The 22,627-nt window shown below is 51.5% G+C and overlaps 1 protein-coding gene across 3 annotated transcripts in view; it reads right to left on the reverse strand.

The window, feature by feature from the left end:
* The window catches only part of iqsec3a (IQ motif and Sec7 domain ArfGEF 3a), a 738,133-nt gene that overhangs the window by 55,799 nt on the left and 659,707 nt on the right, over positions 1-22,627 (reverse strand). For 2 of the 3 annotated variants that reach the window (XM_072485387.1, XM_072485389.1), the window contains exon 12: positions 14,509-14,601. The exons of the other annotated variant lie outside the window; for it this stretch is intronic. In XM_072485387.1, the coding sequence (XP_072341488.1) occupies positions 14,509-14,601 (93 nt within the window). The remainder of the gene's footprint in view (positions 1-14,508; positions 14,602-22,627) is intronic. 3 annotated transcript variants of the gene reach the window in all.

Below are 22,627 nucleotides of genomic sequence, written 5' to 3' on the forward strand. Positions count from 1 at the left end.
GAGACGCCCCTAGCCAAGCTGTCCCAGTACAGCTACAACACCGGAGATCCCCCTAGCCAAGCTGTCCCAGTACAGCTACAACAACGGAGACGCCCCTAGCCAAGCCGACCCAGTACAGCTACAACACCGGAGACGCCCCTAGCCAAGCAGTCCCAGTACAGCTACAACACCGGAGATCCCCCTAGCCAAGCTGTCCCTGTGCAGCTACAACACCGGAGACGCCCCTAGCCAAGCTGTCCCAGTACAGCTACAACAACGGAGACGCCCCTAGCCAAGCTGTCCCAGTGCAGCTACAACACCGGAGACCCCCCTAGCCAAGCTGTCCCAGTACAGCAACAACACCGGAGACCCCCCTAGCCAAGCAGTCCCAGTACAGCTACAACACCGGAGATCCCCCTAGCCAAGCTGTCCCAGTACAGCTACAACAATGGAGACCCCCCTAGCCAAGCTGTCCCAGTACAGCTACAACACCGGAGACCCCCCTAGCCAAGCTGTCCCAGTACAGCTACAACACCGGAGACCCCCCTAGCCAAGCTGTCCCAGTGCAGTTACAACACCGGAGACCCCCCTAGCCAAGCTGTCCCAGTGCAGCTACAACACCGGAGATCCCCCTAGCCAAGCTGTCCCTGTGCAGTTACAATACCGGAGACCCCCCTAGCCAAGCTGTCCCAGTGCAGTTACAACAGCGGCGACCCCCCCTAGCCAAGCTGTCCCAGTGCAGTTACAACACCGGAGACCCCCCTAGCCAAGCTGTCCCAGTGCAGTTACAACACCGGAGACCCCCCTAGCCAAGCTGTCCCAGTACAGCTACAACAACGGAGACGCCCCTAGCCAAGCTGTCCCAGTGCAGTTACAACAGCGGAGACCCCCCTAGCCAAGCTGTCCCAGTACAGTTACAACACCGGAGACCCCCCTAGCCAAGCTGTCCCAGTGCAGTTACAACACCGGAGACCCCCCTAGCCAAGGTGTCCCAGTGCAGCTACAACACCGGAGATCCCCCTAGCCAAGCTGTCCCAGTGCAGCTACAACACCGGAGATCCCCCTAGCCAAGCTGTCCCAGTGCAGCTACAACACCGGAGATCCCCCTAGCCAAGCTGTCCCAGTGCAGTTACAATACCGGAGATCCCCCTTCGGAGGGAAGGAAGGAGAGACTGCAGAGATCTGCTCTGAATCACCAGAAACATGATTAATGGTGTACAATGACACAATAATAAACTGCTCAACAACAATCTATGGGGTTCTGCCAGGCTCCAGAAGGCATTCGAGCCAAACAGGAACAAGCTGAACTCAAGAGGTGATGTGAGAGTGACTGCCCTTGACACCCAGGCAACATCTGACCGAGTCTGGTACCAAGGAGACCTATGTCATGTAGGGAAAGCATAAAGACAGAAAACCTTAAAAATGTGGTTCTTTTCCATATTCTTTTTTAAACTCTGGAGGCCAAATCACGGAGTGTCTTTAACAAAGAGATAGAAGGGAAGACGGTGGCGCAGTGGTTAGCACTGCAGCCTCACGGCGCCGAGGTCCCAGGTTTATGTGAGAAATATGAGAATGACTAGAGCGAGGGTAGGTCCGATCAAGGACAGTAGCGGGAGATTGTGTATTGCGTCTGAAGAGATAGGAGAGGTCTTGAACGAGTACTTTTCTTCTGTATTTACAAATGAGAGGGGCGATATTGTTGGAGAGGACAGTGTGAAACAGATTGGTAAGCTCGAGGAAATACTTGTTAGGAAGGAAGATGTGTTGGGCATTTTGAAAAACTTGAGGATAGACAAGTCCCCCGGGCCTGACGGGATATATCCAAGGATTCTATGGGAAGCAAGAGATGAAATTGCAGAGCCGTTGGCAATGATCTTTTCGTCCTCACTGTCAACAGCGGTGGTACCATGGGATTGGAGAGTGGCGAATGTCGTGCCCCTGTTCAAAAAAGGGACTAGGGATAACCCTGGGAATTACAGGCCAGTTAGTCTTACTTCGGTGGTAGGCAAAGTAATGGAAAGGGTACTGAATGGATAGGATTTCTGAGCATCTGGAAAGACACTGCTTGATTAGGGATAGTCAGCACGGATTTGTGAGGGGTAGGTCTTGCCTTACAAATTTTATTGAATTCTTTGAGGAGGTGACCAAGCACGTGGATGAAGGTAAAGCAGTGGATGTAGTGTACATGAATTTTAGTAAGGCATTTGATAAAGTTCCCCATGGTAGGCTTATGCAGAAAGTAAGGAGGCATGGGATAGTGGGAAATTTGGCCAGTTGGATAACGAACTGGCTAACCGATAGAAGTCAGAGAGTGGTGGTGGATGGCAAATATTCAGCCTGGATCCCAGTTACCAGTGGCGTACCGCAGGGATCAGTTCTGTGTCCTCTGCTGTTTGTGATTTTCATTAATGACTTGGATGAGGGAGTTGAAGGGTGGGTCAGTAAATTTGCAGACGATACGAAGATTGGTGGAGTTGTGGATAGTAAGGAGGGCTGTTGTCGGCTGCAAAGAGACATAGATAGGATGCAGAGCTGGGCTGAGAAGTGGCAGATGGAGTTTAACCCTGAAAAGTGAGAGGTTGTCCATTTTGGAAGGACAAATATGAATGCGGAATACAGGGTTAACGGTAGAGTTCTTGGCAATGTGGAGGAGCACAGAGATCTTGGGGTCTATGTTCATACATCTTTGAAAGTTGCCACTCAAGTGGATAGAGCTGTGAAGAAGGCCTATGGTGTGCTCGCGTTCATTAACAGAGGGATTGAATTTAAGAGCCGTGAGGTGATGATGCAGCTGTACAAAACTTTGGTAAGGCCACATTTGGAGTACTGTGTACAGTTCTGGTCACCTCATTTTAGGAAGGATGTGGAAGCTTTGGAAAAGGTGCAAAGAAGATTTACCAGGATGTTGCCTGGAATGGAGAGTAGGTCTTACGAGGAAAGGTTGAGGGTGCTCGGCCTTTTCTCATTAGAACGGAGAAGGATGAGGGGCGACTTGATAGAGGTTTATAAGATGATCAGGGGAATAGATAGAGTAGACAGTCATAGACTTTTTCCCCGGGTGGAACAAACCATTACAAGGGGACATAAATTTAAGGTGAAAGGTGGAAGATATAGGAGGGATATCAGAGGTAGGTTCTTTACCCAGAGAGTAGTGGGGGCATGGAATGCACTGCCTGTGGAAGTAGTTGAGTCGGAAACATTAGGGACCTTCAAGCAGCTATTGGATAGGTACATGGATTACGGTTAAATGATATAGTGTAGATTTATTTGTTCTCAAGGGCAGCACGGTAGCATTGTGGATAGCACAATTGCTTCACAGCTCCAGGGTCCCAGGTTCGATTCCGGCTTGGGTCACTGTCTGTGCGGAGTCTGCACTTCCTCCCCGTGTGTGTGTGGGTTTCCTCCGGGTGCTCCGGTTTCCTCCCACAATCCAAAGATGTGCGGGTTAGGTGAATTGGCCAATGATAAATTGCCCTTAATGTCCAAATTACCCTTGGTGTTGGGTGGAGGTGTTGAGTTTGGGTAGGGTGCTCTTTCCAAGAACTGGTGCGGACTCGGGGGGCCGGGTGGCCTCCTTCTGCACTGTAAATTCAATGATAATCTATGATTAATCTAGGACAAAGGTTCGGCACAACATCGTGGGTCGAAGGGCCTGTTCTGTGCTGTATTTTCTATGTTCTATGTTCTATGTTCGATCCCGGCTCTGGGTCACTGTCCGTGTGGAGTTTGCACATTCTCCCCGTGTTTGCGTTGGTTTCACCCCCACAACCCAAAGATGTGCAGGGTAGGTAAATTGGCCACGCTAAATTGCCCCTTAATTGGGAAAAAATGAATTGGGTACTCTAAATTTATTTTAAAAACAAAGAGAGATAGATAGGTTGTCGATCAATGAGGGGATTGGGGTTATGGGGAGAAGGCAGGAGATAGGGGATGAGAAAAATATCAGGCATGATTGAATGGCGGAGCAGATTCGATGGGCCGAGTGGCCTAATTCTGCTCCTATGTCTTATGGTCTTATGTTTCTAAAAAGTGGACAAAGGCTAGCTCATCAATTCCCTGAATGTGACACCCCTTGCAATACATTCTCGCCAAGTCAATACAAAAATCTAGTAGACAGGACGTCTGCACCAGCCAGGCAAGACAGCTGCACCAGACAGGCAAGACAGCTGCACCAGACAGGCAAGACAGCTGCGCCAGCCAGGCAAGACAGCTGCACCAGCCAGGCAAGACAGCTGCACCAGCCAGGCAAGACAGCTGCACCAACCAGGCAAGACAGCTGCAGCAGCCAGGCCAGACAGCTGCAGCAGCCAGGCCAGACAGCTGCAGCAGCCAGCTCTGGAGTTATTGCAACTCCTCATCTCCAACTTTGTGTTAATGGTTTCACAGCCTCGATGTACAAGAGGAACTTTTGCTTGAAGATTTTCCAGTTGGCACCGAGGTTGCCGGAGATGCGGAGTTGCGGAGGAGGCTGGATGTTTTCCATTTCGCTGGATGGCTGCTTGCTGGTAGATGCTGATTCACTCGAGGTAGGTCCGTCAAGCTCAGTATCACTCTGGTACCATGATGTGTTAGGTAGGTTGGTTTGATGTGGACTGCACTCGATGCAGGGAAGTTAGAAACAGACATCTAACACAGGAGAAGATCCAACACTGTTTTATTCAACTAGATGAACTGCTGTACACTATACTGATCTGACTAGTGACCTTGTAGTAGCCTGACCAGACTTACTAGCTGCCGTATGGTGTTGGTGCTTGCTAGCTCGTGGACTCTGACTGTCTCAGTCGCTAGGTCCCGAGAGAGCGGGAAACCTAGTGCCCTCTGGCTTTATAGTGGTAGTGTCCTGTCTGGTGATTGGCTGCACTGTGCTGTGTGCTTACTGGTCAGCCTGTGTGTCAATCACTGCCTGTCTGCATCTCATTATATACATGAGTGGATATTATGACAGGACCTGGCAGGTAAGTCGGTGGGGGTGGTCCTCGGATGGGGGGGGATCCGATCCTGGGGGGGCCCACGATTGGGGCCCACCGATCTGTGGGCATGCCTGTACCTTGGGGGCATTCCTTCCTTCCGTGCTGGTCCCTGTAGTGCTCCGCCATGGCCGGCTCGGAGTAGAGAACCCCCCGCGCATGCGCCAAAATATACCGACCGGTCTGCACATGCGTGGAACCACGCCGTCAGTTCCGCCCATGTGCGGGATCACGCAGTCGGTTCCGCCCATGTGCGAGATCACGCAGTCGGTTCCGCCCATGTGCGAGATCATGCAGTCGGTTCCGCCCATGTGCGAGATCACGCAGTCGGTTCCGCCCATGTGCGAGATCACGCAGTCGGTTCCGCCCATGTGCGAGATCACGCAGTCAGTTCCGCCCATGTGCGAGATCACACTGGCCCTTCAGCGCCGGCTGGAGCGGCGCCAACCCCTCCGGCGTCCACCCAACCCCCTGAAGTGCGGAGAATTCCACACTTTCGGGGGCTGTTGACGCCAGAGTGGTTGGCACCGGTTCTCCCGCTGGCGTGGGGGACATAATCCCCAGAAGGGAGAATCCTGCTGCTAGTGTTGAAATGACTGTACTACATTTACACACATTGATCATGTATATTGATATCTGAATATCACTGCATATATCATTAGCTGAATGGTACAGCCCCAAACCACCCTGTCACATGACTGAGGCTTGACCTACTTCAACTGCTTTACTTATAAAGCTTTGCACTCTGCCTTCAGTTGCTGTTAAATCTCAGAAGAGAACAGCAAGACTCCAGGCTAAGTTTGATCTCCAGAAAAAACCCTGGGCGTGATTCTCCACCGGGCGGGAAACCTGATTGGGCGGAGAATTACGCGGGGTTGAAGATCGAGGCCGTCGCGAAGCTCCGATACCTCGACAGTGGCGTCAATGCGTTCTCCTCCGCACGGGCAGTAATTACTGTTGGCATATAATTAGTGGGCCTAACCCGGTATTCTCCAGGGCCTCAGGGCTTCTCCGCCTCCACTGGGGTGAATTCTCAACGGCGAGGTTCACTCGTGGTTTCAAAAATCTGGCAACAGGCGCTGTGGCTGCTGAGGGAGAGGGGGCACGGAACGGGTCCAGTCCAACATTGCCATAGTTTGCTGACAGTCGTAGCCAGGCCCGGGTGGACTAGCGGGGGTGGTGGTGTGGGGGGGGGGGGGGGCGAGGAGGTGGGCTGTGAGGTCGGGGGGGGGGGGCACGGAACACCATTGTCACAGCCGGCAAGGCAGCCATGCAGCTGTGCACACAACAGGCTGCCCACTGGGGACTTAGTGCCACAAGTCATATGGGTGTCACCCAAGGCCAGGCTCCCAAGATACCCTCTGGCCCCAGTTAACCCATCAACGGTACACTCCAGCGTAACCAGTGCCATCTTGATGGCTGCGATGAGTGTGTGTGGGGAATGAGCGCTAATATGCGACTGCATCTTGCCAGCATCTCGAGTGCCGACCCCGGCGAATCGGACACCGTTTTTCATTGGAACTGCTCATGTTCCACGTGGCCCCGGTGCTAGCCCGTTAACGATTCTGGAATTGCTGTCGATTCTGTCCCGGCATCAACACTTTGGGGGGGGAATTTGCCGTTCCCCGACATCGATATTGTAATCGGTGATCGGGCGGAGAATCCTTTCTGACACCCAAATCGTTGTGGCACCAGTTGAACACTTGTTTCTGAGTCTCCGCCCCTCGAAAATGGCGTCATCGCATCGCACGCCATTGAAACGCCGTTGGAGTGTCATCGGAAGGCCCTCCTTCCCGATGGGCTGAGTTCCCGACCGCGCGGTTGACGTGTGGTCTCAGCGGTCGGGAACCCGGCGTGGCGGCCATGGGCTGTGTCCAGCACCGCCAGTCAGCTGGGAGCCGTGTTTCTAATACGTTCATGAGTCTGGCAGCCTGTAGTTTATTGTGTTTTACCAGTCTGAAGGTCAAGCCTTTCAATCAGGGTGATCTCCAGCTGGAGAATGAGGGCCAAAAGATGCACGATGTTGGAGGTAGAGCTTCTTGCCATGTGGGAACGCTTCTGTGTTTCACCTCCGAACTCTGTCAGCCCGCCACGGGAACCCTCCCTGGCTAGTATCTAGGCCCAGTCTGACATATTCCTATCAATTATTATTTATGCTTCAATCAATTTTCTTTACTATTTTGTTTTCCATTCAAATGGAATTTCTGAACTGAAGTAAATTATTACCCACTTGCTCCCTTGACTGAAGCAGTAGCATCTATTCCTAATAGATGTTTGCCATTCTGGTTGAGTGCCGAAGATTTGTTCATGCAGGCAAACTGCATATCAATGGATATTTGTTTAAAGTGAAATGCTATTAAGTTCATGTTTGGAAGGATGGCAAAGAGATTATTCATTCAATAGAAATTTTTGAAACCAATTTCCAAAATAATTTCTGGTGCTGAAAGCATAATTCAGTAGTGCTCGATAGCTAATAAATCCCTTATTAATAGTCATTCTGTTGTGCACAACCTGGGTATTGCTGAAAAAAGAGACATGCTGTCAAAGTTTTTCATCTTGCACTTAGCAGGACAGCTTGCAAGAATATTAATGATCAAAAGAACAACAAATTATACTGCATGGGAAAAGGGTGCTTATTGGTCGTCAAAGTTCCATAGGAACTTAGAAAATTGAAGCAGGAGGAGGCATTCCACCTTTCGAGCCTGCCCCGCCATTCATTATGGTCATGGCTGATCATCAAGTTCAATACCCTGATCCCACCTTCCTCTCGTATCCCTTAATCCCTTTAGCCCCAAGAACTATATCTAATTCCTTCTTGAAATTACACAATGTTTTGGCCTCTTTCTGTGGGAGAGAATTCCACAGATTCACCGCTCTCTGGGTGAAGAAATTTCTCCTCACCTCAGTCCTAAAAGGTTTACCCTTATCCTCAAACTATGACCCCTAGTTCTGGACTCCCCACCATTGGGAACATTCTTTCTGAATCTATCCTGTCTAATCCTTTCTATGAGATCCCCTCTCACTCTTCTAAACTCCAATTAATATAATCCTAACAGACTAAAACCTTCGCTGCACTCCCTCCATTGCAAGAACATCCTTCCTCAGATAAGGACAGCAAAACCGCCCACAATACTCCAGGTGTGGCCTCACCAATGCCCTATACAATTGCAGTAAAACATCTCCATTCCGATACTCAAATCCTCTCGCTACGAAGGCCAACATACCATTTGCCTTCTTTCCTGCCGGCTGTACCTGCACGCTTACTTTCAGCGATTGATGCACAAGGACACCAAGATCTCGCTGAGTGTCCACCTCCCTCAATTTACAACTATTCAAATAATAATTTGACTTCCTATTTTTGCTACTGAAGTGGAAAACCTCACATTTATCCACATTATATGGCATCTGCCCCCTCACTCAGCCTGTCCAAATCCCGCTGAAGCATCTCTGCATCCTCCTCACAGCTCACCCTCCCACCCAACTTTGTATCATCTGCAAATTTGGAGATAATACATTTCGTTCCCTCGTCCAAATCATTAATATATAATGTGAATAGTTGGGGTCCTGGCACAGATCCCTGCGGTACCCCACTAGTCACCGCCTGCCAACTGGAAAAGGATCCATTTATTTCAACTTATTGCTTACTTTCTGCTAACCAGAGTTCTATCCATCTCAAGGGATTCTTATTCACAGGGATTTAACTTTACATATTAATCTGCTATGTGAGACCTTATCAGAAGTCTAAATAAACCAAGCATGATTTTCCTTTTGTAAATCCAAGCTGACTTTGTCCGATTATACCACTGCTTTCCAAATGCTGTGCTATGAAATCCTTGATAATGGACGCTAGCAACTTCCTACTACCGACGTTGGGCTCACTGGCCTATAGTTCCTGTTTTCTCTTTACCTCACTTTATGAATGGCGGGGTTATATTAGTGATCCTCCAATCTGTAGGATTCATTCCAGAGTCCAAAGAATTGTGGAAAATGACCACCAATAGATCTACTATTCCTAGGCCCACTTCCTTAAGTGCTCTGGGATGAAGATTATCAGGCCCGGAGATTTGTCCGCCTTCAGTCACATTAATTTCTACAAAACCATTTCTCCATTAATACTGATTTCCTCAGCTCCTCACTAAAATTTGTGTTTTTCAGAACTTCCGGTACATTATTCATATCTTCCTTTGTAGAAGCAAAGTATGAATTTAGTTCCTCAGCTATTTCTTTTTTCCTGTTATGAATTCCCCCGTTTCTGACTGTAAGGGGCCTACATTAGTTTTTATTAATCCTTTTCTCTTTACATACCTGTAGAAACTTTTAAAGTAAGTTTTTATGTTCCCCACCAGTTTACTTTCAAATTGTATTTTCCCCTTAATCAATCCCTTGGTCTGCCTTTGCTGAATTTTAAACTGTTTCCAATCCTCGGGTTTATTGCTTTTTCTTGCTAATTTGTATGCTTCTTCGAACTTAATGCTATTTCTAATTTCCCTTGTAACCCACGGTTTGACGACAGTTCCCTTTCTGCTCTTGCACCAAATCGGAATAAACAACTTTTTTTGTAGTTCAATTATTCATGCCTTGAATGCTGCCATTGCCTGTCCGCTGTCCTGCCTTTCAGTAATGTTTCCCAGTCCGTCATAGCCAGCTCATGCCTCATACCATCATTGTTACCTTTATTGAGGTTCAGGACCCTGGGGCGTCATTCTCCGACCCCCCGCCAGGTCTCCACCATGGCGGAGGCGGAAGAGACTCCCTCCACTGCGCATGCGTGGGAAACTGTCAGCGGCCGCTGACGCTCCCGCGCATGCGCTGCCCGGGGATGTCATTTCCGCGCCAGCTGGCGGGGCAACAAAGGCCGTTTCCGCCAGCTGGTGGGGCGGAAATTCCTCCAGCGTCGGCCTAGCCCCTCAATGTTGGGGCTCGGCCCCCAAAGATGCATTCCGCACCTTTGGGGCGGTGCGATGCCCGTCTGATTGCCGCCGTTTTGGGCGCCAGTCGGCGGACATCGCGCCGTTTCCGGAGAATTTCGCCCCTGGTCTCAGAATCAACGACCTCACTATTCACTGCGATAAAGAATTCAACCATGTTATGGTCACTCATTCCCAAGGGTTCTCTCACAATTGCCAACTGATCCTTTCTCATTGCACAACACCCAATCCAAGATGGTCTGTTCCCTTGATAGTTCCTCAACAAACTGGCCCAGAAAACCATCCCATACACACTCCAGACATTCCTCCTCTGTTGTACTGTGACTAATGTGAGTCACCCAATCATTCCGAAGATTAAGTTACCCATAATCACAGATGTTCCTTTATCACATGCATCGCTGATTTCCTGTCTAATGCTATTGCCAACATTACCCTGTAGTTTCGGGGTCTGTAGACCACCACTACAAATATTTTTTGCCCCTTTATGTTTCTTAACTTGACCCATCATGCTAACCTTTGACTTCAACACCAATTCCCCACACTATCCCCGTATCCCGCGCTGACTTCAATATTGAGATATCTATCGTTCCCTGTCTTGAACATACACAATAATTGAGCCACCACTACCCTATGAGATAGAGAATTCCTTAAATATTGTCACTGTTTAGTGATGATGTCACTGTTTAGTGGTGTCACTGTTTAGCGATGATGTCGCTGTTTAGCGATGATGTCACTGTTTAGCGATGATGTCACTGTTTCAGAATTATGTCACTGTTTAGCGATGATGTCACTGTTTAGCGATGATGTCACTGCTTAGCGATGATGTCGCTGTTTAGCGATGGTGTCGCTGTTTAGCGATGATGTCGCTGTTTAGTGATGATGTCACTGTTTAGTGATGGTGTCGCTGTTTAGTGATGTTGTCGTTGTTTAGTGATGTTGTCACTGTTTAGCGATGATGTCGCTGTTTTGTGATGTCACTGTTTAGTGATGGTGTCGCTGTTTATTGATGTCACTGTTTAGTGATGTTGTCACTGTTTAGTGATAATGTCACTGTTTAGTGACGTTGTCACTGTTTAGTGGTGGTGTCGCTGTTTAGTGATAATGTCGTTGTTTAGTAATGATGTCACTGTTTAGCGATGATGTCACTGTTTTGTGATGTCACTGGTTAGCGGTGATGTCACTGTTTAGCAATATTGTTACTGTTTAGTGATGATGTCACTGTTTAGTGATGTTGTCGCTGTTTAGTGATGTTGTCACTGTTTAGCGATGATGTCGCTGTTTAGCGATGATGTCGCTGTTTAGTGATGGTGTCGCTGTTTATTGATGTCACTGTTTAGTGATGGTGTCGCTGTTTATTGATGTCACTGTTTAGTGATGTTGTCACTGTTTAGCGATGATGTCGCTGTTTAGTGATGTCACTGTTTAGTGATGGTGTCGCTGTTTATTGATGTCACTGTTTAGTGATGTTGTCACTGTTTCGTGATAATGTCACTGTTTAGTGACGTTGTCATTGTTTAGTGATGATGTCACTATTTATTGATGATGTCACGGTATAGCGATGATGTCGCTGTTTTGTGATGTCACTGTTTAGCGATGATGTCACTGTTAAGCAATGATGTCGCTGTTTAGTGATGTCACTGTTTAGTGATGATGTCACTGTTTACTGATGACGTCACTGTTTCGTGAAGTTATTGGTGTTGTTGTCTGTTTTGCTTTTCCAGCTCAGATGTTGATTTCATTTGCTCCCTGGTTCCAGTCTCAATGGTGGAAAAACTTGCAGTCACCGTTTCCCCAACAGCTTTTGCTGAATTCCAGCCTTTCATGGTGAGATCCCGTAGCTGTACAGCGTATCTTCTCAACCGTTAACGTAAGGAATTGGCATGTTTGTTGAAGTTTTGAGTTCCTTCTACCTATGCATCACTGAGCTGTTATCTTACTTCCTCCGGGTCATTTGGAAGGTGTTAGTTGCTTGGCAAAGTCTTCATGTATTTTCTGCCATTGAGTAGTTCTGCAGGGAATCTCATATCCACCTTCAGAAGTTAGCTCAGAGTGACAAAAAGGCAAAGTTTAGATCTTCCTTTCTGTCTTGGCATTTCATGAGCTTTGAGCTTTCTTCTGACCACCTAGATGTGTATTTTATATAAACCCTTGTCCCCTTGGACACAAATGCAAGCCACATTTCTCAATTTGCTTCGGAAATTGTCAGTAAACATACCTGGGGCCGGGATTCTCCCGCAATTGGCGGGCAGCCCGACGCCGGCGTCAAGAGCGCCGCAAACCACCCCGGTGTCGGGCCGCCCGGAAGTTGCTGATGCGCAGAACCGCCACCGTGTTTCCTGCGCATGCACAGGGGGGGGGGAGGGGGGGGCGGTCTTCTCCACGCCGGCCATGGTGGAGCCTCACAGAGGCTTGTGCAGTGGGAAAGAGTGCCCCCACGGCACAGGCCCGCCGGCAGATCGGTGGGCCCCGATCACGGGCCACGCCATTGTGGGGGGCTGCGTCCATTTCACGGCGGCGGGACTGGCCGAAAACGGCGGCCGCTCGGTCCAGCGGGGCCCGGAGAACTGCCGGGGGGGGGGGCCGCTGCCAATGGCCCCCGACCGGTGCGGCGTGATCCCCGCCCCCGCCCGAAAACCGGCACCGGAGAATTCGGCAGCCGGCGTCGGAGCGGCATTCACGCCGCACCCCCCCCCTCCCCCCCCCACCACCACCCCCCACCCCCCCCCCCCCGGCGGGGGGTCGGAGAATCCAGGATTTCTGCAACCACTCTCTCTCTCATACACACAGGCCGGGATTCTCCGAAATCCCGGCCAAGAGTTGACGCCGGCGTCAAAACCGGCACGAGTGACGTCAATGGGCCCAAGCATATACCCCTTTCTAGGGGGCTGGTAAGGCGCCGGAGTGGTGTCTGCTGCTCTGGCGCTCGAAAGCCGGCGCGCCACGGCCGGCACAGGTCCACGCATGCACGCCACAGCCGGGCTGCCGTCTCCGCACCGGCCCGCGGGCAACATGGTGGAGCCCTACAGGGGCCCATCGCAGTGGAACATATGCCCCCCCCGAATTAGCCTGCCCGCTGATCAGTAGGCCCCGATCGCAGGCCTGGCCACCATGGAGGCATCCCCGGAGTCAGATCCCCCCACACCCCCCCCCAACCAGGACGGCCCCGCAGCCAGAACGCCGAGGTCCTGCCGGGTAGGACCATACGGAGCCCGTACGCGAGTTGGAACAAGCTGCACCACCTCCACACAATATGTAGATCTCAAGTTACAGGAATGTCTCACAGGAAATAAGTGAGACGACCCTCAGAAGTATCTAAGGTTCTTGCGGTAAGTTTCACAGCATTGCTGTTCCCAGGGAGATTCGGCTGAAATAAATGCTCCTACCAGGGCGAGGCTTTCATTGTGGGTGACCACAAGTTGGTCAGTTTCACCATTTATACTTCTCATCTTTGTGTCAGTTCCACTCTGCAATGACCTTGTGCGCTGGCCCCCTAGACCTGGCGAGCTGTAAACTGTGGGCAAAGAGGCATTCCAGGCATAAAAAGGCTTTTAACTGTTTTTTAAATGACTACAACTGGTTTCCTGTCAGACCCTCGAGGACTCAAAACTGCAAGGGAGGAGGATTCCCAATCCAATAACCTCTCCCACCTCTTTCCCACCCCACTTATCCCTGAATATACTTCCAGTGGTGTGGGAAAATTCTGTCCTCGATGTCCAATTATGAAAAATGACCCCTGTATTATGTATATTTCATATGTACAAATCTCCAAGAATATGCCAATACTCTACAAACATTTTCCAGGTCTGGACATTAACTGCCAGCAAATTTATGGCAGGGGCTTGTGCTGGGGGAGTGAATTTTTCGCACACAGTGTTCTGATGCATGGTCAGTAAAACCCTAGCAGCTGATATCCCACCAGGCAGGAAGGTAGTGATGGGAAACCACTCGCCCCGGAGACATTCAACCGTGTCATTGGCACATGCTGACATTCGATCACTTTGTTCAAGAAATTATGTGAACACTTTCTTGTGTCACAACGTTGCGATAAAGAACAATTGTGCCTGTGTTTGTGTAAGAGAGTGTGTGAATATAAACTTAAATAGAAAGAAACGCAGAACAGAGAAGGAGTGAAGGATCAAACAAAATCGAAGGAAAATGCTGAGACAATCAGCGTGAGAGATGCAGTGACGTGTGTGAAAAAGAAAACATAAAAAGTAAGGGAACTTAATGAAAGAGCAATAGACAGGCAATCCATTTTTACATAAAGTGAATCGATCCGAGCCAAAACATGGAGACACAAATGTTCAACATTCTGCTTTGGCCAATTGCAAGAGTCAGTCAATAGAATTTGGGCAATGGTTTACTTTCTGCAATAACTCTTTGAACCTGTACCCTGGCAGCCTCCAGTTTCACCGACAGACATGTCTGTCTGACAAGTCTACAACCTGAAATTATTTATCTCATTGCTCCTTCAGAAAGCTGCATTTTTAAAAAAGGCAAGCACATTTTGCATTCTCAGAGCACCGCTCCGCAGCATGAACACAAACTAGCTATTCTACTTCATTGGCCTAACCAGAGAGCGGATCATCGAATCTGATTTTGTGTCCCTTGGGTATAAAATTAAGCAGTCTGACCTGCTGGAGATCCTGGCCTGGTTCGAAGGTCAAGCTGAGCTCCATTATTTTTTGCCGAGGGATTTTTTGCTCCCTGTTGTTTTTCCAGCTCCCCTATAGTAGGAATTGAAAAGGAATGATAAATTTGATATAAAACGATAAATTTGATCGAAATTTAAACAAAGCCATTTTGCTTATACTTTTCAAAAAATACTAACTTGCAATTTTTCAATAATTTCTACCTTATGCTTGATGTCTAAAGTCAGTGGAAATGAATCATCTCTGGTAAACCTTTCCTCAGCGAACTGGGCTGTCCTCTGTATTAATGTAGTGGGTTAAATCAAATCTGCCCAATTGCTGGGCAATTTATTTCTTCGACTAGATGCTACGCAGCCGATAAAAATACGTAAATAACCATGAACTTTTGATTCTGAATTTACAACAGGGGAATGAAAACACAGACATGCAGTAAACAAAGGGCAGGTTGCTATCTGTTTGAATCCTCAGCTGTCCCTCGAACCTTTGCCCACTGACATTTAATCAAGGCTGACCCCCCGATCCAGTGGGGACAGAACAACAGCGACGTTGGAGGTTACGGTGGACAAAGTAGCCAGGATGGCTTCATCAAAACGGAAAATTAGATGAGCATCAACTTTTTCATAGTAACTTGATTACAGTGTTAATATAAACCTACTTGTGACACTAATAAAGATTATTACATAGATTCTGCTCTGCGACTGTCACCTCAGAATCATTTGTATATAAATGGAAACAGTTTTAATTCAAAGTGCTGATTGAACTTTTCTCTGCATCGGGATTGGGGAGAGCCTAGTACTGTCTTTTCAATCGTAATAATCCCACTTGCAAATGCTAGTCAGTCAACACATTTCAAAGTAATTGACAGCAGTGTGTAGTATTTGTATAAATGCAGCTTTGTATAAGTAAATTCATCGATCAGAGAAGTTTGTTTCTTTGATTTAATCAGCAGCATCGTTATCTTGATATGAAAAACCTGGGCCGGGATTCTCCATCAGCTGACGTCGGAATCAGGGAATGTGATTGGGCGGAGAATCGGCTTTGACGCCAAAATCATGGTGGGCGCTGGTTTCACGCTGAGTCACCATTCTCTGGTGCATTGACAGTGGCGCCAGAACGCACGTACAATAAACTCCGTTGGCATGTCATTAACAGGCTCGACCTGGCCGGGTGTGGGGTGCGTGGCTGGCCGAGGAGGGGTCATGGCTAGTCGGCGGGGGAGGGGGGCGGGTAGCCCCCTAATCCGGCTGATAACCTGGAATGTAAGGGGACTGAATGGGCCGGTTAAGCGGGCCCGCGTGTTCGCGCACCTGAAGGGGCTCAAGGCGGATGTGGTTATGCTCCAGGAGACACACCTGAAGGTGGCAGACCAGGTAAGACTGAGGAAAGGTGGGTAGGTCAGGTGTTTCACTCGGGGCTAGATGTCAAAAATCGAGGGGTGGCGATCTTGGTGGGAAAGAAGGTGTTATTCGAGGCGTCGAGCATTGTGGCAGATAATGGCGGTAGGTACATAATGGTAAGTGGTAAGTTGCAGGGAGAGAGGGTGGTACTGGTCAATGTGTATGCTCCGAACTGGGACAATGCGTGTTTTATGCGGCGTATGTTGGGTCGGATCCCAGACTTGGAAGTGGGGGGCCTGATAATGGGGGGAGACTTTAACACGGTGTTGGATCCTGCACTGCATCGCTCCAGGTCTAGGACGGGTAGGAAGCCGGCGGCGGCTAGAGTGCTGAGGGGGTTTATGGACCAAATGGGAGTGGTGGACCCTTGGAGATTTGCAAGGCCGGGGGTGAGGGAATTTTCATTCTTCTCACATGTCCATAAGGCTTATTCTCGAATCGACTTTTTCATTTAGAATAGGGCGCTGATAGTGAGAGTAGAGGATACTGAGTATTCGGCAATAGCCATTTCGGACCACGCCCCGCATTGGGTGGACTTGGAGATGGGGGAGGAGAGGGACCAGTGCCCGCTGTGGCGCTTGGAGGTGGGGCTGTTGGCGGACGAGGAGGTGAGCAAGCGGGTCCGAGGAAGTATAGAGAGGTACTTGGAGACCAACGACAACGGGGAGGTCCGAGTGGGGATGGTATGGGAGGCACGGAAGGCGGTGGTGAGGGGAGAGCTGATCTCCATCAGGGCCCACAAGGAGCGGAGGGAGTGGGGGGGAGAGGGAGAGGCTGGTGGGGGAGATGGTGAGGGTAGACAGGAGGTATGCGGAAGAACCTGAGGAAGGATTGTTGAGGAAGAGGTGACCACCAGAAAGGCGGAGGTGCAGTGGAGGAAGGCCCAGGGGGCGGTCTACGAGTATGGGGAAAAGGCAAGCCGGATGTTGGCGCATCAGCTTCGGAAGCGGGACGCAGCTAGGGAGATCGGGGGAGTTAAGGACAGGGGAGGGAGCGTGGTGCGGAGTGGGGTTGGCATCAATGGGGTCTTCAGGGACTTCTACGAGGAATTGTACCGATCCGAGCCCCCACGGGAGGAGGGAGGGATGTGCCGTTTCCTGGACCAATTGAGGTTTCCAAAGGTGGAGGAGGGACTGGTGGCGGGACTGGGGGTCCCGATTGGGCTGGAGGAGCTGATCAAAGGGATAGGAAGCATGCAGGCGGGGAAGGCACCGGGGCCGGACGGTTTCCCGGTCGAGTTCGATAAAAAATATATGGACCTGTTGGGCCCGCTGTTAGTTAGGACCTTTAATGAGGCAAGGGAGGGGGGGCTTTACCCCCGACGATGTCCCGGGCACTGATCTCCTTGATCCTGAAGCGGGACAAGGATCCCCTGCAATGTGGGTCTTACAGACCGATTTCCTTGCTAAATGTAGATGCCAAGGTGCTGGCGAAGGTCTTAGCCACGAGGATTGAGGATTGTGTGCCGCAGATCATCCATGAAGACCAGACGGGGTTTGTGAAGGGGAGACAGTTGAACGCGAATGTGCGGAGGCTTTTGAACGTTATCATGATGCCGGCGAGGGAGGGGGAGGCGGAGATAGTGGTGGCGATGTACGCTGAGAAAGCCTTCGATAGGGTAGAGTGGGGTACCTGTGGGAGGTGCTGAAGAGGTTCAGGTTTGGGGAGGGGTTTGTCAGGTGGGTTAGGCTGTTGTACGAGGTCCCGATGGCGAGTGTGGCCACAAATAGGAGGATGACCGAGTACTTTCGGATGCACCGAGGGACAAGACAGGGGTGTCCCCTGTCCCCCCTGCTCTTCGCACTGGCGATTGAGAGAGTCGAGGAACTGGAGGGGGTTGGTGCGGGGTGGGGAGGAGCATTGGGTGTCGCTTTATGCGGACGACCTGTTGCTGTATGTGGCGGACCCGGTGGGAGGAATGCCAGAGGTAATGAGGTTGCTTAGGGAATTCGGGGACTTTTCGGGGTACAAGCTCAATATGGGGAAGAGCGAGCTGTTCGTAGTTCAGCTAGGGGACCAGGAGAGGGGGATTAGCGAGCTCCCACTAAAAAAGACGGAGAGGAGTTTCAGATATTTGGGGGTCCAGGTGGCCAGGAGCTGGGGGGCCCTGCATAGGCTTAACTTTACAAGGCTGGTGGAGCAAATGGAGGAGTTCAAGAGGTGGGACGCGTTGCCGCTGTCCTTGGCGGGTAGGGTGCAGTCAATCAAAATGACGGTGCTCCCAAGGTTTTTGTTCCTGTTCCAGTGCCTCCCCGTGTTTATCCCGAAGGCTTTTTTCAGGCGGGTTAACAGGAGTATAATGGGGTTTGTGTGGGCGCGAGGGACTCCGAGGGTGAGAAGGGTGTTCCTGGAGCGGAGTAGAGATAGGGGGGGGCTGGCGCTGCCCAACCTCTGTGGGTACTACTGGGCCGCCAATGCGACGATGGTGCGCAAGTGGGTGATGGAGGGGGAGGGGGCTGCATGGAAGAGGCTGGAGACGGCGTCCTGTGTGGGTACGAGTCTGGGGGCGCTGGCAACGGCGCCGCTGCCGCTCCCTCCAGGGAGGTATACCACGAGCCCGGTGGTGGTGGCGGCCCTCAAAATTTGGGGGCAGTGGAGGCGACATAGGGGGGAAGTTAGGGCCTCGGCGTGGACCCCATTATGGGGGAACCACCGGTTTGCCCCAGGAAGAACAGGTGGAGGGTTTTCGGGGTGGCACAGGGCAGGCATACGAAAGTTGGGGGACCTGGTTGTGGACGGGAAGTTCGCGAGCTTGGGTGAGCTGGAGGAGAAGTATGGGCTCCCCCCGGGAACACCTTCAGGTACTTACAGGTAAGGGCGTTTGCCAGGCGGCAGGTGGTGGAATTCCCACGGCTACTGCCACACACAGTACAGGACAGGGTGCTCTCGGGGGGGGGGGGGGGGGGGGGGGGGGGGGGGGAAGATCTCGGAAACTTACCAGGTGATGCAGGAGGGGGAGGAGGCCTCGGTGGTGGAGTTGAAAGGTAAGTGGGAGGAGGAGTTGGGAGAGGAGATCGAAGAGGGGACGTGGGCAGATGCCCTAGGCAGGATGAACTCTTCCTCTTCATGCGCGAGGCTCAGCCTCATGCAGTTTAAGGTGCTGCACAGGGCACACATGACCGGGCCAAGGATGAGCAGGTTCTTTGGGGGTGAGGACAGGTGTGTTAGGTGCTCAGGGAGCCCAGCAAATCACACCCATATGTTCTGGTATGCCCAGCGCTGGAGGAATTTTGGAAGGGCGTAGCGAGGACGGTGTCGAGGGTGGTAGGATCCAGGGTCAAGCCGGGGCTGGGGGCTCGCAATATTTGGGGTGGCAGAGGAGCCGGGAGTGCAGGAGGCGAAAGAGGCCGGAATTCTGGCCTTTGCGTCCCTGGTAGCCCGGCGAAGGATTCTTCTTCAGTGGAAAGATACGAGGCCCCCAAGCGTGGAATCCTGGATCAGCGATATGGCAGGGTTCATTAAATTGGAGAGGGTGAAATTCGCCTTGAGAGGGTCGGTACAAGGGTTCTTTCGGCGGGTGGCAACCGTTCTTAGACTTTCTGGCAGAACGATAGACATTGGTCAATGGCAGCAGCAGCTCGGGGGGTGGGGGGGGCGGGTTTACTTTATTTTTGTTTATGTTATTTACACTGGAGGGTCTGAGGGGGTGTATACACCTGTTGTCTTAAGTCGGGGTGTTAATGTTAATTTATTATTTAGGTACGGGGGGGGAGGGGTTTGGGGGAGTGCTTTTTTAGATTGTGTTTTGTACTTACCCCTGTTGGGTTCTTTATTCTTTCTCATTTTGTTATTGATATTTTATGAAAACCTTTAATAAAAAATTTTTTTTTAAAAATAACAGGCTCGACCCGGTATTCCCCAGGGCCTCCCCCTCCGAGGAGGCGAATTCCCAACTGCGCGGTTCATTGGCGCTTTTAAAAATCATGAAACAGACATCGTGGCTGCTGAGGGAGAGTACGGAAAGTGACCAACATCACCATAGTTTGCTGACAGTCGTGTCACTGGCCAGGGGGCTTCTGCCGGGGGAAGTAGCGGGGGGTAGCCAGGAGGTGGGCTGTGGGGTTGGGGTGGACGGACACGGAACACCATTGCCGCAGCCGGCAAGGCAGCCATGCAACTGCGCACGTTGCTGATTGCCCACTTTGAACTTAGGACCATGGGTCGTACAGGTGTCAACCCAGGCCATCCCCCTAGGTGCCCTCTGGCCCCAGCCGAACCATCAGCTGTACGGGCGCGCTCCAGCACAGCCAGTGCCACCTTGTTGGCTGGGATGGTGTGTGTGGGGGGAGTGTCTGGGATGAGTGTGTGTGGGGAGAGTGTTGTCTGGGATGAGTGTGTGTGGGGAGTGTGTTGTCTGGGATGAGTGTGTGTGGGGAGTGTGTTGGCTGGGATGAGTGTGTGTGGGGAGTCTGTTGTCTGGGATGAGTGTGTGTGGGGAGTGTGTTGTCTGGGATGAGTGTGTGTGGGGAGTGTCTGGGATGAGTGTGTGTGGGGAGTGTCTGGGATGAGTGTGTGTGGGGAGTGTGTTGTGTGGGATGAGTGTGTGTGGGGAGTGTGTTGTCTGGGATGAGTGTGTGTGGGGAGTGTGTTGTCTGGGATGAGTGTGTGTGGGGAGTGTGTTGTCTGGGATGGGTGTGTGTGGGGAGTGTGTTGTCTGGGACGAGTGTGTGTGGGGAGTGTGTTGTCTGGGACGAGTGTGTGTGGGGAGTGTGTTGTCTGGGACGAGTGTGTGTGGGGAGTGTGTTGTCTGGATGGGTGTGTGTGGGGAGTGTGTTGGCTGGGATGAGTGTGTGTGGGGAGTGTGTTGTCTGGGACGAGTGTGTGTGGGGAGTGTGTTGTCTGGGACGAGTGTGTGTGGGGAGTGTGTTGTCTGGGACGAGTGTGTGTGGGGAGTGTGTGGTTGGGATGAGTGTGTGTGGGGAGTGTGTTGTCTGGGATGAGTGTGTGTGGGGAGTGTGTTGTCTGGGATGAGTGTGTGTGGGGAGTGTCTGGATGAGTGTGTGTGGGGAGTGTCTGGGATGAGTGTGTGTGGGGAGTGTGTTGGCTGGGATGGGTGTGTGTGGGGAGTGTGTTGTCTGGGATGGGTGTGTGTGGGGAGTGTGTTGTCTGGGATGGTGTGTGTGGGGAGTGTGTTGGCTGGGATGGTGTGTGTGGGGAGTGAGTTGTCTGGGATGAGTGTGTGTGGGGAGTGTGTTGTCTGGGACGAGTGTGTGTGGGGAGTGTGTTGTCTGGGACGAGTGTGTGGGGAGTGTGTTGTCTGGGATGAGTGTGTGTGGGGAGTGTGTGGTTGGGATGAGTGTGTGTGGGGAGTGTGTTGTCTGGGATGAGTGTGTGTGGGGAGTGTGTTGTCTGGGATGAGTGTGTGTGGGGAGTGTCTGGGATGAGTGTGTGTGGGGAGTGTCTGGGATGAGTGTGTGTGGGGAGTGTGTTGGCTGGGATGGGTGTGTGTGGGGAGTGTGTTGTCTGGGATGGGTGTGTGTGGGGAGTGTGTTGTCTGGGATGGTGTGTGTGGGGAGTGTGTTGGCTGGGATGGTGTGTGTGGGGAGTGAGTTGTCTGGGATGAGTGTGTGTGGGGAGTGTGTTGTCTGGGATGAGTGTGTGTGGGGAGTGTCTGGATGAGTGTGTGTGGGGAGTGTCTGGGATGAGTGTGTGTGGGGAGTATGTTGGCTGGGATGGTGTGTGTGGGGAGTGTGTGGCTGGGATGAGTGTGTGTGGGGAGTGTGTGGCTGGGATGGTGTGTGTGGGGAGTGTGTTAGCTGGGATGGTGTGTGTGGGGAGTGTGTGGCTGGGATGGTGTGTGTGGGGAGTGTGTGGCTGGGATGGTGTGTGTGGGGAGTGTAATGTGTGTGGTGTGGCTGGGATGGTGTGTGTGGGGAGTGTAATGCGTGTGTGCGGCTGGGATGGTGTTTGTGGGGAGTGTGTGGCTGGGATGGTGTGTGTGGGGAGTGTAATGTGTGTGTGCGGCTGCAGCTTGTCAGCCTCCCGAGTGTCAATCATGGACCCAGTGAATCCCACACTGTTTTTCAATCGAATTGATTGTGTTCCACGTGGCACCAGTGCTAGCCCCTCTGCAGTAACGGAATCGGTCTAGGTGCAGCACCGGTTTTGCTGTGGAAGTCCACGAATTGTGCCCCAGCATCAACATTTCGCCTCAGGAATGGAGAATTCCGCCCCTGGTTTTATTTGGGAATGTAATTTTATGCGATCCATGCAGACATGGAGGGAGCATATCTTCCAGGATGTGGACCACTGATCTGCTGATTTCAGCTGTCGATTCTCCGTATTACTGAGTATGTTTCAATACATATTCTTCAAGTACCTGGAAATGTGGGGCGAAATTCTCCGTTATCGGCGGAAACTCCGCCGATCGGCGCAAAAAACGGCGCAAATCCCACTTGCGTCACGTCATAAAAATGGGCCGATAGTCTGCGGCCCGAAATGGGCTAGCAGCGACGTAACGGGATCCGCGCTTGCGCAGTGGTTCACGCCGTGCAGCGTCATATGCGCTGCACGGCGTGACGGCTCATAAGGCCGCGCAGCTCCCCCCCACCCGACCGGAACAGCCGACCGCAACACCCGACTTGATGGCTGGCCGTCGCTCAGCCCCGAGGTTCGAGTCACGCGATGTGGAGGCGCTCCTGGATGCGGTGGAGCAGAGGAGGGACGCCCTGTATCCCGGGCACGGCCGCAGAGTTGCCCCACGC

This window comes from Scyliorhinus torazame, chromosome 19 (assembly GCF_047496885.1).
Source record: "Scyliorhinus torazame isolate Kashiwa2021f chromosome 19, sScyTor2.1, whole genome shotgun sequence".
Classification (NCBI taxonomy): Eukaryota; Metazoa; Chordata; class Chondrichthyes; order Carcharhiniformes; family Scyliorhinidae; genus Scyliorhinus; species Scyliorhinus torazame.